Source organism: Pan troglodytes, chromosome 3, assembly GCF_028858775.2.
Source record: "Pan troglodytes isolate AG18354 chromosome 3, NHGRI_mPanTro3-v2.0_pri, whole genome shotgun sequence".
In the NCBI taxonomy this organism is placed as follows: Eukaryota; Metazoa; Chordata; class Mammalia; order Primates; family Hominidae; genus Pan; species Pan troglodytes.
This window is the reverse complement of record NC_072401.2, coordinates 41,072,645-41,088,613: the sequence shown is the minus strand read 5'-3', so window position 1 is coordinate 41,088,613 and position 15,969 is coordinate 41,072,645. Positions and strand designations below refer to the sequence as shown.

Here is a 15,969-nt window from a genome sequence, read left to right as displayed (position 1 = left end):
ACAAAGGGCTAATATCCAGAATCTACAATGAACTCAAACAAATTTATAAGAAAAAAATAAACAACCCCATCAAAAAGTGGGTGAAGGATATGAACAGACACTTCTCAAAAGAAGACATTTATGCAGCCAAAAGACACATGAGAAAATGCTCATCATCACTGGCCATCAGAGAAATGCAAATCAAAACCACAATGAGATACCATCTCACACCAGTTAGAATGGCAATCATTAAAAAGTCAGGAAACAACAGGTGCTGGAGAGGATGTGGAGAAATAGGAACACTTTAACACTGTTGGTGGGACTGTAAACTAGTTCAACCATTGTAGAAGTCAGTGTGGTGATTCCTCAGGGATCTAGAACTAGAAATACCATTTGACCCAGCTATCCCGTTACTGGGTATATACCCAAAGGACTATAAATCATGCTGTTATAAAGACACATGCACATGTATGTTTATTGCAGCACTATTCACAATAGCAAAGACTTGGAACCAACCCAAATGTCCAACAATGATAGACTGGATTAAGAAAATGTGGCACATATACACCATGGAATACTATGCAGCCATAAAAAATGATGAGTTCATGTCCTTTGTAGGGACATGGATGAAATTGGAAATCATCATTCTCAGTAAACTATCGCAAGGACAAAAAACCAAACACCGCATGTTCTCACTTATAGGTGGGAATTGAACAATGAGAACATACATGGACACAGGAAGGGGAACATCACACTCTGGGGACTGTTGTGGGGTGGGGGGAGGGGGGAGGGATAGCATTAGGAGATATACCTAATGCTAAATGATGAGTTAATGGGTGCAGCACACCAGCATGGCACATGTATACATATGTAACTAACCTGCACATTGTGCACATGTACCCTAAAACTTAAAGTATAATAATAATAAAATAAAAAATTAAAAAATTAAAAAAAACAAAGAAGACTCTTGAGTAAAATACTGTGGCATCTTTGTACATGTATTTTCTCAGCAATGTGCTACTATTCTTCTCCACAATTCAATCACTAAACATAGGCATTTCTCCTATAGTATATTATGAATTGAGTATAACATGAATTGAGTACAATGTGACTGATTAGGAATAAGATTCCTAAATTAATTCCTAGCAATAAGATTTGCAATGCATAAAATTCTATTGGTTTGGGTATGGGAAAAAACAACTGCACTGACAACAATATAACCAGAATATGTGTTAAGGCAGGTAGTAGCATGACGTGAATTATGGGAATGGGGAAAATCTGGGGAATCAGGAATCCTTAGACATTAATATCTTCTGGTTCCTCTGACCTCTTAAACCAGGCCCTTTGCTTGTCCTACTCCTACTTTCCTCACCAGCATCCTCAGCTAAAGTCTACTTCTGATGAAACCACAGTGTAATCTTTCTTACTTGGTTAGAGCCCTGTGGGTTTCTTGGTTGACTCAGCATAACCCCAGCTCTCATCAGCCCCTCTGAGACTAAGTTCAGACATGAAAGTCCCCTAAATCCTGACTACGTCAAACAGAAACTAGGAGAAGCACGAGGAAACTGAAACTCAGAGCCTGTCCCATAGCATATTGCTCCACCAAGTTTCCTCTGAATGCCCATCCTGGGAGTCAGGCTGCCTAATACTGGTACTAGCAATAAGGTGGTTTCCCCCAGACACAAAGTAAACAGGCGCAAGATCCTTACTTATTTAACACAGAGAGTACATACATCTGATTGCTTTTGCTCTTCTCCATCCTGTGATTTCTCATGGCTATGACACTGACATGAGATATGACTATGTTCTAAACTTCCAGAGTACCTCAGCCAAGCCTGACTATGCTAAGTGGAAGGAATGCTAGCATATAAATGGTTGAAGTTTGGACTCTGGAGTCACTCCTGAGTGTGAATTCTGGCTACTCCCCTTTCCAGTTCTGTGGCATTAAACAGTCCCTTTAACTCAGCAGTCTCGAACCTTTTTGGTACCAGGGACCAGTTTCGTGGAAGACAATTTTTCCATGAACTGGGGGAAGGTGGAGGGAATGGTTTCAGGATGAAACTGTTCCACCTCAGATCATCAAGCATTAGATGATCTCATAAGGATCATCTAATTAGATGAATCCTTAGATTCTCACAAGGAGCATGCAACCTAGATCCCTCACCATGTGCAGTTCACAATCAGGTTCACGCTCCTATGAGAATCTAATGCTGCTGCTAATCTGACAGAAGGTAGAGCTCAGGTGGTCATTCTCATTCACCTGCTGCTCACCTCGTGCTGTGCTGCCCAGTTCCTAACAGGCCACAGACAGGTACTGGTCTGCAGCCCTGGGGTTGGGGACCCCTGCTTTAACTTGTCTGTTCCTCATTTTTCCCATGTGTAAAATTACAGGTTGGTAACAGTAACCAATGCATAGAATTGTTACGTAAAGAGCTTCTCAGAACAGTGGCTAACACATATTAAGTGCTCAATAAATGTAAGCTATTATTATCATTACTATTACCTGAATCTTCTGGTCTCAGCCTTCAATAATTTAAATAAAACTGCCTAAATTGCCTGTAAAAATCAGACATCACACTGACAATTGTTGACAGTAACAATCAGACTATTCACTAAGCCAAAATCTTCCTACAAGATTGTTGTTGTTGCTACATTGTACTTTCTATTAAAGTTCAACAACATAGAACTAAAAGCTGGAATCAACAGTATCTTAGTTCATTTTGCACTGCTATAACAAAATACCTGAGACCAGCTAATTTATAAAGAACAGAAGTTTATTTTCTCACAGTTCTGGAGGCTGAGAAGTCCAAAATCAAGGTGCTGGCATTTGGTGAGGGCCTTCTTGCTGCATCATCAAATGGTGGAACACAGAAGGGCAAAAGCACAAGAGAGCAAACCCATCTCACAAGCCCTTTTTATAATAGCATTAATCTATTCATGAGGGTGAAATCTTCATGACCTAAACACTTCTCATTAGGCCCCAACTCCCAACATTGTCATACTGAGGATTAAGTTTCCAATACATGAATTCTGGGGGACACATTCAAACCATAGCAAACAGTAACACTTAACATTTACTGACCAATTTACTTTATGTCTGGTTCTAACTGAGCATTTCACATGCATTAATTTAATCCACTGTCCCATCTACCTTTGAGGTAGAAACTTCTTATTCTCATGGTAGACTTCTACTGATGTTTAGGATAAAAAGAAAACAAATTTAAGATGTTAGTTTGTTCTTAAGTAGAATTTTTTTTCTTTACTTTGGGAAAATAGTTGATTCTTGTCTACTGTTGGAATTTTCTCATTTGATTCATGTTAGATGTTTTCTTTGTTTTACAAAGCTATAAATAAAGTGAACTAAGCAATTAGTAGCTGTTTCAAATACAGTTTAATTTATGTGCTAAAAATTATTGAGAATTTTTAATGATTTCTCACATGCTTACATACTGGATCTTGTAATTCAAGCTTTGAAAAACAAATTGATTTCAAACAAAATTCTTAACCTGTTCAAGACTGTTTGTAAAGAAATTCAAGAATTTTATGCATTTTTATATTTTTCCCTATAAAATTTAACTCTTATCTACACATTATACTGTATGTAATTTTACCAATAACAATACCAATGTAGGTTTCATATAAAACATTCTTTTCACTTTTACGATTACCTGTTAAGAAGGTTCTCTACTTCTTGAACTTCTGATATGGGCTCTTCATTATCAGAAAGGACACGAGTTTGAAATTTTCTATCTTGGAAATCATATAGCATCACAATAAAAAGACTGCTCAAATGATCTGGCTAACAAGGGAAAACATATATAAAGAAAAGTATACAAACAATATCTAACCAGCAATATTTTCCATTCCATTCCATTCCATTATTTTTCATAACAGAGCAGGAATATGACTATTTTTACATAGTCTGATTGGATTGGGAAGGTCTTCAAAATAGAAAAAATCCAGAAAAAAAAACCCTTTCAAAAGAGACAGTTTTTGGTATGTTCACCAAAATGAATGATATTAGAAGTTGAAAGGAATCTATATTTAAGAGGTTTCAATATTCAGCAAACTATTTAAATCTTTTTTTTTTTTTTTTTGAGATGGAGTTTCACTCTTGTTGTCTAGGCTGGAGTGCAATGGCGCAATCTCAGCTCACTGCAACCTCTGCCTCCTGGGTTTTCAAGCAATTCTCCTGCTTCAGCCTCCCAAGTAGCTGGGATTACAGGCATGTGCCATCACACCCAGCTAATTTTGTATTTTTAGTAGAGACAGGGTTTCTCCATGTTGGTCAGGCTGGTCTCGAACTCCCGACCTCAGATGATCCGCCCACCTTGGCCTCCCAAAGTGCTGGGATTACAGGTGTGAGCCACCACGCCCGGCCTCAAACTATTTAAATCTAAAGGCTTTTAAACACTTTCTTTTTTTAAAAAAATCATGAAACGATGTAATTCTAAAACTTATCTACTTACTATTGTGGTACTTGGGAAGATACAGCTGTCTATCAATATAGTTTCCAAAATATCTTGATCTGCAAAACAAGGGAAAGGCCTGTTACTGAAAATACAAAGCGGAAAATGAAAACTCTGGAATCAAAATACACTGTAATAATGCCATAAAATACATTTACTTTCATATCTAAAATATACCTCAATTCTGGATAATGACTTAAATTAAAGTGACATGACGAAATATTTATAATCTTTATGAATGCTGGACCTTTATGACCTAGGGTCCGCATGGAATCATAGTTAAAGAAGCATTATCTGAATAGTCAAAGCAGTAATAAAAGGATTCCAATCTTTAATGTATGGCCTTTGAAAAACATTAAAGAGGATCTAATTAATAATGTTGAGCAATAGTTTTCTTATTCTTTTTATGTATTGCTGGATTTGATTTGCTAATTTTTTTGGTTTTGTTTGTTTTTGAGACAGAGTCTTGCTCTGTCATCTAGGCTGGAGTACAATGGTGCGATCTCAGCTCACCGCAACGTCTGCCTCCCAGGTTCAAGCAATTCTGCCTCAGCCTCCAGAGTAGCTAGGACTACAGGTATGCACCACCACACCTGGCTAATTTTTGTATTTTTTGTAGAAATGGGGTTTCATCCTGTTGGCCAGGCTGGTCTCGAATTCCTGACCTTAGGTGATCTGCCCGCCTAGGCCTCCCAAAGTGCTGGGATTACAAGCATGAGCCACCATACCCGGCTGCTAATGTTTTATTTAGAATTTTTGTTGTATGTTCATGTTCATGAGGGATGTTGGTCTATAATTTTCTTTTCTTGTAATATCCTTGTCAGTGTTGGTATCAGAGTTTTGCAGCTGATGAGTGGAAACTGTTCTCTCTTCCTCTATTCTCTCAGAGTTTGTGTTAGATTGGTATTATTTCTTAACTATTTAGTAAAACTCAATAGTGAAGACATTGATGTGATGACATTTAATCTAAGACCCAAATGACAAGCAGTTAGCCATGTGCATATCTAGGAAGGGACAGCATTCCAGGCAGAGGTTATGATAACTGCAAAGGCGGTTACGTAGAAACAAGTGGACATATTTAAAAACTTCCACAGGGAACACGAGTGTTCTTTTTGGTACGACTACTTAAACTATATATACATCATATAACAAATGCTTTATTTTATTTATTTATTTATTTATTTATTTATTTATTTATTTATGAGACAGAGTCTCGCTCTATCACACCAGCTGGAGTGCAGTGGCACAATCTCGGTTCACTGCAACCTCCACCTCCCGGGTTCAAATGATTCTCCTGTCTCAGCCTACCAAGCAGCTGGGATTACAGGTGTGCATCACAGCATCACAACTAATTTTTGTATTTTTAGTAGAGACAGGGTTTCACCATGTTGACCAGGCTGGTCTCGAACTCCTGACCTCAAGTGATCTGCCCACCTCGGCCTCCCAAAGTGCTGGGATTAGAGGCGTGAGCCACCGTGCCCGGCGTATAACAAATGCTTTAATCAGTTGAACAGAAAGGTAGGCATGCCTAGCTTCAATTTATTCAATATTTATGGAAAGCCTACTATAACCAAGGTATAAATTGAATTTATACCTTGAATTTGAATTCATGAATTTTCTTTTTTTTTGAGACAGAGTCTTCCTCTGTCACCCAGGCTGGAGGGCAATGGTGCTGTCACAGCTTACTGCAACCTCCACCTCCTGGGCTCAAGCAACCCTCCTGCCTCAGTCTCCCAAGTTGCTGGGACTACAGGTGTGTGGCACCACACCTGGCTAATTTTTGTATTTTTTACTTTTTTATTGTTTTTATTTTTATTTTTTGTTTTTTAAAATATTATCTTTGTATTTTTTGTAGAGATGGGTTTTTGCCATGTTGGCTAAGTTGGTCTCAAACTCCTGGCCTCAAGTGATCTGCCCACTTTGGCTTCCCAAGTGTTGGGGTTACAGGCGTGAGACACCATGCCTGGCCTAAATTTCATTTGGGAGATAGGAAAACTAAAAAGAAGTGACTAATTTGGGAGCACAGACTCCAGTTTTCCCATAGAAATCCTCTGGGACTCATTATCCACATTCTAGCCACAATTACGTACTTGTACTTCACAAGGTAATTATCCTTATAAGGAAATGAAGTTTACAGTTTCACATCCTTAGTACTTTCAAACCAATTCCCATCTACTTCATACTTTTTGTAGTTTTTTTTCACAACAAGTACAGTATTAGAAAGAAGGACTTCTAACTTGGCAGACCTCTTTGAGCAGTGGAGATGCTGGACTCCTAAGAAATAGAAAAAGCTGGCCGGGTGTGGTGACTCATGCCTGTAATCCTAGCACTTTGGGAGGCCAAGACAGGTGGATCACCTGAGGTCAGGAGTTCAAGGCCAGCCTGGCTAACATGGTGAAACCCAGTTTCTACTAAAAATACAAAAAATTATCCAGGCGTGGTGGCGCACCTCTAATCCCACCTACTCGGGAAGCTGAGGCAAGAGAATCTCTTGAACCCGGGAGGCAGAGGTTGCAGTGAGCCAAGATCGTGACATTGCACTCCGGCTTGGGCAACAAGAGTGAAACTCCGTTGCCCAAAAACAAACAAACAAACAAACAAACAAATAAACAAACAAAAACAGGAATAGGAGAGGCAGGATGAACAAAAAGAGAACAGAACATCCTTTTCCCAATAATTGCATTTTTTCCCCCTAGGGCTCTTGTCAAAACCAATTATCACCTTTAGGATGCCTTTGATATTGTGCAGAATGCATTACTTTTGTGTATGTGTGTGTGTGTGTGTGTGTGTGTATATATACACACACACACAATGTGTATATATATATACACACAATGTATATATATACACAACGTATATATACACACAATGTATATATATATACACAATGTATATATATACACACAATGTGTGTATATATACACAATGTGTATATATATGCAATTTATATATATAAACAATTTTTAGATATATATATACAATTTCACCTTTTCACATAGTAATATCAACATGAATAACTGTATACTTTATACAGATGCTCCTTGCCTTACCATGGGGTTATATCCTGATAAACCCATCATAAGTTAAAAATATTGTATATCAAAAATGCATGTAATATATCTATCCTACTAAACATCATAGCTTAGCTTAGGCTATCTTAAACACATTCGGAACACTTACATAGGCCTGTAGTTGGGCAAAATTATCCAACACAAAGCCTATTTTATAATAAAGTGCTGACCATCTCCTGTAACTTATTTGTTTATTTATTTGTTTATTTATTTATTGAGATGGAATCTCGCTCTGTCGCCCAGGCTGGAGTGCAGTAGTGCAATCTCAGCTCACTGCAACCTCTGCCTCCCAGGTTCAAGCAATTCTCCTGCCTCAGCCTCCCGAGTAGCTGGAACTACAGGCACCCACCACCATGCCCGGCTAATTTTTGTATTTTTAGTAGAGACAGGGTTTCACCATATTAGCCAGGCTGGTCTCAAACTCCTGACCTTGTGATCCACCCACCTTGGCCTCCCAAAGTGCTGGGATTACATGCATGAGGCACCACGCCTGGCCCTTTTTTGTTTGTTTTTATGTAACTTATTAAATACTGAAAGTAAAACACAGAATGGTTGTATGGGTACTCAAAGTATGGTTTCTACTGAATGTGTATAGCTTTTACATCATGGTAAAGGGGAAAAAGTATAAGGACCCCCATCATAAATTGGGGACTGTGTATATAATGTTTTCTATGTGCTTGACAATGTTCTAAGTGCATTTCATATATTAATTCATTTAATCTCCACAACAACCATATGAATTAGGTTGTTTTATTTCATAGGAAATGGGGCACAGAAGAGCAAGTAGCAGATCAAGGAGTCAAACCCAGGCAGTCTGGCACCAAAGTACGTGCACTTCATAACATTATGCTGCCTTCCTCTTATTATTCTCATGACAAACCAGAGTAACCAAATACACCACACCGATAATGCCTAATTTAGGTTATCAGGACTTACTTGAAAGTTGCAAAGCGTGCCTATTATAGAATTCAGCCCAATAACTCCAGTTATCTCTCCCTCCCCCACTAATTAAAGCTTCTCTTCAGTCTGCTTCAGGGATCTCTTAACCACCATTTTACATGTTTCCATGTGGAGGGCCTTACCCTAGAGAAACACCTTAACTCTCTCTCTACCCTTTCTTACTACTCCCCATGAAAGAAAAATTGGGTTTATCAGACAGGTGAAATTGGAAGAAGGAACTGGGGTATCTCTCTCCCTCTTCCTGCTCAGCAGGCCTGGGTGGCCAAACTCTGGATATTCTAAAGAAACGGTTGGCCTTTGACTGGTTCCTAGGAGATAACCTCTAAGTTCTTGGAATATCTTGTCTGATAAAGGTACTTTTTTTTTTTTTTCCTGGGGTCCTAGACCACACAGTATCAGCTTGGTCTCTGAAGAAGCTAGAGACTGAATAACTAAGGTCAGCCAGCCACACGACTGCACCTTGTCTACAAAACTGATCCCCCAATAAAAATGCTAAACAAACAGCAAGGCTCAGATGAACTTCCCTAGTTGACAATGCTTCATTCATGTTGTTATTTATCATTGGTGGGAGAACTAAGCGCTCTCCATAGACCACTCTGGGAAAGGAAAATAGGAAGCTTGCATCTAGTCTCTCCTGGACTCTGCCCTATGTACCTTTACTTGTTGCTGATTTTAATCTGTCCTTTCACTGTAATAAACTATAACCATGAGTATAACAGCTTTGCTGAATTCTGTCAGTCCTTGTAGCAAATTATTGAATCTGGAGGTGGTCTTAGGAACCCCTGACTACAGTTACTAATTCGCAAAAGCTATAACCAAACCATATGTTAAGCATTTACTGTTTCTCACTGACAGATTATATGATTCTGAAATCACCAGGTTAATGCTACAATCAGTTCCTGGGATTCAAAGTTCAGCAACAAAAATATAAACCTAGAGAAGGTGGAGAAAGAAGCCAGGAAAAAGATCAGCAATTTCAGGGATATCTCTTTCTCCAATTTTTTTTTAAATTTGTTGTTTGTTCATTTCTTTAAAAAAAAATTGCCAGGTTTTTATTTAAAAAAAAAATTTAGGCCAGGCACGGTGGCTCACGCCTGTAATCCCAGCATTTTGGGAGGCCGAGGCAGGCGGACCACAAGGTCAGGAGATCGAGACCATCCTGGTAACATGGTGAAACCCCGTCTCTACTAAAAATACAAAAAATTAGCCGGGCGTGATGGCATGTGCCTGTAGTCCCAGCTACTAGGGAGGCTGAGGCAGGAGAATCACTTGAACCTGGGAGAAAGAGGTTGCAGTGAGACAAGATCGCGCCACTGCACTCCAGTCTGGGCGACAGAGCAAGACTCCGTCAATAAATTAATTAATTAATTGGCTACTGGTACTCTACTGCTTTGACAAAATTCTCAATAGGAATAGGCAACTTTTCATTAGTAATTCTACCTTCGTTAGCAGAAAATTGACCTTGGGGTTATTTGGTAAAGCAGAAATAATGGCACTCTTCATTTCAAAAAACATTTAACGGAGCCCTTTAAATCTTTAAAAGGTTAATCAGATAAATATACCTCCTGTCTTGAAAGACCTTATATACAATGAAGGACATCAACAAAGGAACAAACAATAAAACTGAAAAGCATAAGACACAACCAAAGGAATACAGTTAACATTAGTATAATTAAGAGATTTTCTGTTATTGTTTTTCTTCTCCTACTCCTTAAATATTATGGTAATGTGATTTAATTACCTGTTCACAAATTCACAAACAAAAGGGACCATTACTCAAGCTCTCTTTAATTTTCACAATAACCTTTGCAGTTTTACAGCTCCTATAAAATCCTAGGGAAGAAATTCTGAGTTTTCTTTTCTGAATCATTATTCCTTGAACTTATACTGTATAAGCCAGATGTAAGTTTACAAAATATCACATGTGAAAGTATTGACAGAACACTGATAATACAGAAGATAAAAGTGAAATGCATAAGAGCCTCCAATATTTTAAAAGTAAAATAGCAGATGGCTTGTTGCAGTGGCTCACACCTGTAATCCCAGCAATTTGGGAGGCCAACGTGGGCAGATTATCTGAGGTTAGGAGTTCAAGACCAGCCTGGCCAACATGGTGAAACACCCATCTCTACTAAAAATACAAAAATTAGCTGGGCATGGTGGCAGGTGCCTGTAATCCCAGCTACTTGGGAGGCCAAGGCAGAGAATTGCTTGAACCTGGGAGGCAGAGGTTGCAGTGAACCGAGATTGCGCGATTGACTGCACTCCAGCGTGGGTGACAGAGTGAGACTCTGTCTCAAAAAAAAAAAAAAAAAAAAAAAAAGGAAAATAGCAGGCTCCTAATTATCTTGGAAAATCCACTACATAAAATTCTGATTTTATTCTATTTGCACATTCAAGAATTACTGATAATTTAAAGCAAGACTGTTGTATTAGTCCGTTTTTATGCTGCTGATAAAGATATACCTGAGACTGGGGAATTTACAAAAGACAGAGGTTTAATGGACTTACAGTTCCATATGGCTGGGGAGGCCTCACAATCATGGCGGAAGGTGAAAGGCACATCTCACATGGCGGCAGACAAGGGAAGAGAGCTTGTGCAGGGAAACTCCCCCTTATAGAACCATCAGATCTCATGACACTTATTAACTATCATGAGAACAAGTACAAGAAAGACCTGTCCCCATGATTCCATTACCTCCCGCCAGGTCCCTCTCACAATACGTGGGAATTCAAGATGAGATTTGGGTGGGGACACAGCCAAACCATATCAATGTATTATTATAAGAAAAAATATATTTAACAAGTAAACAATACCATCTTACCTTATAATTTGAACTTATAAAAACGAACGTTTCAAGAAAAGAAGTTTCATAAAGGTTTATGACAATTTATTTGAATGGGATTTTCTGTGTCATTAAGAAAGATCACAGCACTTTGGGAGGCCAAGGCAGGTGGATCACGAGGTCAGGAGTTCAAGACCAGCCTGGGCAAGATGGTGAAGCCCCATCTCTACTAAAAATAAAAAATTAGCCAGGCGTGGTGGCAGGTGCCACTTGGGAGCTACTTGGGAGACTGGGGCAGAGAAGTGCTTGAACCTGGGTGGCGGAGGTTGCAGTGAGCCTAGATTGTGCCATTGCACTCCAGCCTGGGTGACAGAGTGAGACTCTGTCTAAAAAAAAAAAAAGAAAGATAAAATAATTACAAGATCTTTCATAAAATAGAAAATAGGAGGGAGAGGACAAAAATAATAATCTATCACACATATCACTGTAATACAATCATTTAGTTAATGCATTAATTTTATATAGAATTATAATTCAGGCTTTTCTTATTGAGTACTAAAGGTAATACTCAATATTCCATTAGGAGAACAAATTGCCTAGAATAAAATTCTAGCATTAACATTAAATGCCAATTAATCAACACAGCTGCCCAGTCTGCATTTCACTGTTGCGAGAAAAAAAGTATAAAAATGTTCATTTGATTCATTGCATGAAATACAACACTTTGGTTAGGGGAGAGGGGAAGAAGAGGGATGAAATAAAATCTCAGAGATTAAACCGGAGGAAGAATGGTTAAGACGGACTTAAAAGGAAAAGAAAAATTACTGAGGAGAAAACAAAGAAACAAAAAATAAAGAGAAGTTATTTCACATCATACAAATTTTTCTCCATGACAAATTGCTGGCTTCAGAGTTAAGCTACATTATCTCTGCAGACAACCAAAAATATATATTCCTGTCTAAATAATCAGTGAGACATTTTAATTCAACTGAGCATTTTTTTTTAAATTTTAAAAAATAGAGATGGGGGGCCAGGTACAGTGGCTCACGCCTGTAATCCCAGCACTTTGGGAGGCTGAGGTGGGCGGATCACAAATTCAGGAGATGGAGACCATCCTGGCTAACACCGTGAAACCCCGTCTCTACTAAAAATACAAAAAATTAGCCAGGCATGGTGGCGTGCGCCTGTAGTCCCAGCTACTCAGGAGGCTGAGGCAGGAGAATGGCGTGAACCCAGGAGGCGGAGCTTGCAGTGAGCCAAGATTGTGCCACTGCACTTCAGCCTGGGCGACAGAGTGAGACTCCATCTCAAAAAAATAGAAAATAAAACTAAAAATAGAGATGGGGTCTTGCTATATTGTCCAGGTTTGTCTTGAACTCCTGAAGTCAAGCAATCCTCCCACCTCCACCTCCAAAAGTACTGGGATTACAAGTGTAAGCCACCGCATCTGGCTGAACTGAGTAATTAACTGCCTCCTACGAGCAAGGATGTACAAGGCTCATTAAGTACTAAGAAAATCATGCAAAAGAGTGTTGCCCTTTTTGAAGTGTCTCTTTAGGAAGGCTTCTGCTCATCATTTTGGCCATGCTGCTAATATTCTAAACATTTCTGGAACTTCTTTTTGGAACTACATTCAATCAGTTTACAAACCAACATAAAGTTTTTAGTCACAGCTAGTACGAAAACAAACAACTTCAAGCCTTTTGACTGCTCTCCTCATAGTAGCAATATTTGGTCATTGCCTAGTGTCAATTCCACAGGGTCTTGCTCTGTCACCAGGTTAGAGTGCAATGACACCATCTTGGCTCACTGCAACCTCTGCCTCCCAGGCTCAAGCGATCCTCCCGCCTCAACCTCCCAAGTATCTGGGACTAAAGACATGTGCCACCATACTGGGCTAATTTTTAAATTTTTTTGTAGAGAGGAGATCTCACTATATGCCCAGGCTGGTCTTTAACGCCTGAGCTCAATCAATCCTCCCACCTTGGCTTCGAAAAGTGCTGGGATTACAGGCCTGAGCAACTACCCCTGGCCTCAGATTGATAACTAACCATCCTTGAGTCTCAAACCCTGAAGGCAAATTAGAAAGGGAAGTTCTACTAAAGTTTGGCTCCTCCCATTAAAGCTAGTGGCTATGAATGGGATAGTCTTAATTGGGGTTGGTGTAATTTTGATATTCATTTTTTAAATTTTGCACCTTTTCTTTTTATTCCGTCTCTGTTCCTCTCCCCATCCTCCCTTACTGGTTTTATATTTGTGAAAGTTCATAAACTAAAATACCAAAAAAGGTAAACACAGGGAATGGAAAGAAATACACAGGGAGGCCAGGCGTGGTGGCTCACTGCCTGTAATCCCAGCACTTTGCTAAGCTGAAGCGGGAGGATTCCTTGAGGTCCAGAGTTTGAGACCAGCCCGGACAATAAAGCGAGACCCCTAACTCTACGAGGGGAAAAAAAATACAGGGAGAGGGAAATGATCATTGGAATAAATTGTTTCCTTGTTCAATGTAATGACCGCGCACTACACCGATCTAAAGACAAACACAGTGCACGGGGAAATCTGCAATCCTGGGCTGGAAGAGCTAGTTTCATGGGAACCCTAATTCCTTGACACTTGCAATTAACCAAAGATATGCACATGCCTAAAACCAAAACCTGGTGTGAATGAGGGGAAGGGAGGAGGAGGGCTGCATTCCCCAAATTCTCTCGCTATTATTTTCTTTTAGTGTTGATCTTCCAGACTGGCACAACTCACATTTCAGGGCACTGAAAGCCAGCTCATAAGACAAACGCTGAAAGGACTGATCCTCAGACTCGGACAAGGACCGCAGGGGTTCATTCCCATACTTGATTAAGACTTTCTGTGCCGACTTTTCGATTCGAATACCCTGAAAAATGTTGGCTGCCATGACATAAACGGAGTCCGGATAGCCCGTTTTTTCGGGCACACCAGCTGAGCTTTTCCCACCGGACAGAGGCAGGGAAGTGAGTTGGGAGATGATCTCGGGATCTTCTTCGTTCGAAAACTCCAGTTCGCCCGTGGAATTCAGCATGTCTGCCCCTCGCCTGTCGTGAGTCCTTCACCCTGGGGTTAGAATTCCGATGTTCCAGGAAACGGCTTTCCTCGCATCTGCAGCATGGTCTCTGTGAAGAGAAGGTGATTGCAGTAAATCACTCTTTCTGCAGCACCCCTGTGGGTGGCCCCCTTCGTTGTGGCCTTAAAGACTAAGAGGGAGCATTTCCTGTCCCATCTGAGTGTCCCAGACTTCGAGCCGGACAAGCCGCGCACGGAACTTCCACACGCTCAAAAAAAAAAAAAAAAAAAAAAAAAAAAAAAAAAAGCGAGGAGGGGTGCAGCGGCGGAGGGAGAAGAGCCCCAAGGAGACCGGCGGCTTCCCTCAAGCCAGTCTGGGGGCAGAGCTGCTCCCGGAGCCCCGTCCGCGTCCCCACAGCCCAGTCACCGGCTCCCCCGACTCCTCCCTTACCCCGAGGGCGGATGGTTCCCGGGGCTTCGGGGACGAAGAGACGCGGAGGGCGGCGTCGGTCACAGGCCCTTGGGAGCCCCGGGACTGCGGGGCGACGGCTGCTGCCCGCGAAGGCCGTTTGGTTCAAATGCAGCCACTCCCACCGGCCGGATTCGGGGCAGGGGGGTCGCAGCCTCTGGCGCCCGGTTCGCTCCGGTGTCGTGAAGTGGTGGGCGCCTCGGGGCCTCGCCTGGCCTCGCGCGTGAGGCCTTCGCGGACGTGGCGGCGAAGAGGGGTGAGCGCGGCGCCCGGGGTCTGGCTGGCTCAGGCCGAGGAAAGCTCAGCCTCCCGAGTCTCTAGCAGTCGACTGCTCCCGGACCGGGTCTTCATGGCAACCGCGAGCGGAGGTGGGGCAGGGGGCGCGGCGCGAGGGCCGTTCCCGCGGGATTTGGCGGGTGCTACCTGTTGCCGGGAGAGTCGCTCTTCCCCCAGCGCGCGGGGACACCTGTTTCAGCCCCTCCGAGCCAGAGGCCTCTTGCACAGTTCCTGGACCTCACCGGGCCTGAGTGCGTGCCCTTGGCTTTGTTTATAAACATTTGGGGATATTTTTGAGGTAGTCTGACGTCGTTCCGTGGTTTTAACTCACAAGTCCCTGAAGTCCCTGTTAAAACTACGCATTCTTTAAAATATTTTTTAAATATAGTAATAATTTTTTTTTGAGACATGGTCTCGCTCTGTTGCCCAGGCTGGAGTGCAGTGGCGCAATCTCAGTTCACTGCAGCCTCCTCCTCCCGGGTTCAAGTGATTCTCATGCCTCAGCCTCCCGAGTAGCTGGGACTACAGGCGCCCGCCACCACACCCTGCTAATTTTTGTATTTTTAGTAGAGACAGGGTTTCACCATGTTGGTCAAGTTGGTCTCGAACTCCTGACGTCAAGTGATCTGCCAGCCTTGGCCTCCCAACGTGCTGGGATTACATGCGTGAGCCACTGCGCCATCTGTAATAATTTTTTTAAATAACAGAGACAGGGTTCCCATTATGTTGCCCAGGGTGGTCTCGAATTCCTGGGCTCAAGCAGTCCTCCCTCCTCGGCCTCCCAAAGTGCTGGGATTTCAGGCGTGAACCACCGCCTCCAGCTAAAAAAAAATCCTTGGAACCCATCCTAGAGATTTGAGTTGCTAAGACCCAGTAATTTGCATTTTTATCAGGTAACTGGCGATTCTGATGCAATCAGCCCAAAG

General features: G+C 41.4%; 1 protein-coding gene across 9 annotated transcripts in view; it reads right to left on the bottom strand.

Annotated features, from left to right (window-relative positions):
• The window catches only part of NSUN7 (NOP2/Sun RNA methyltransferase family member 7), a 61,506-nt gene extending 46,190 nt beyond the window's left edge, over positions 1 to 15,316 (bottom strand). For 4 of the 9 annotated variants that reach the window (XM_016951465.4, XM_016951466.4, XM_054682850.2 and 1 more), the window contains exons 1-4: positions 14,750 to 15,235; positions 14,020 to 14,408; positions 4,449 to 4,507; positions 3,648 to 3,778 (exon numbers count right to left, since the gene is read on the bottom strand). In XM_016951465.4, the coding sequence (XP_016806954.1) occupies positions 3,648 to 3,778; positions 4,449 to 4,507; positions 14,020 to 14,317 (488 nt within the window). In that variant the 5' untranslated portion in view covers positions 14,318 to 14,408; positions 14,750 to 15,235. Of the gene's footprint in view, positions 1 to 3,647; positions 3,779 to 4,448; positions 4,508 to 14,019; positions 14,409 to 14,749 lie in introns of all 9 variants that reach the window. The other 5 variants (XM_063808784.1, XM_063808785.1, XM_063808786.1 and 2 more) reach the window with 3 other exon arrangements.
• Positions 15,317 to 15,969: the final 653 nt, after the last annotated feature.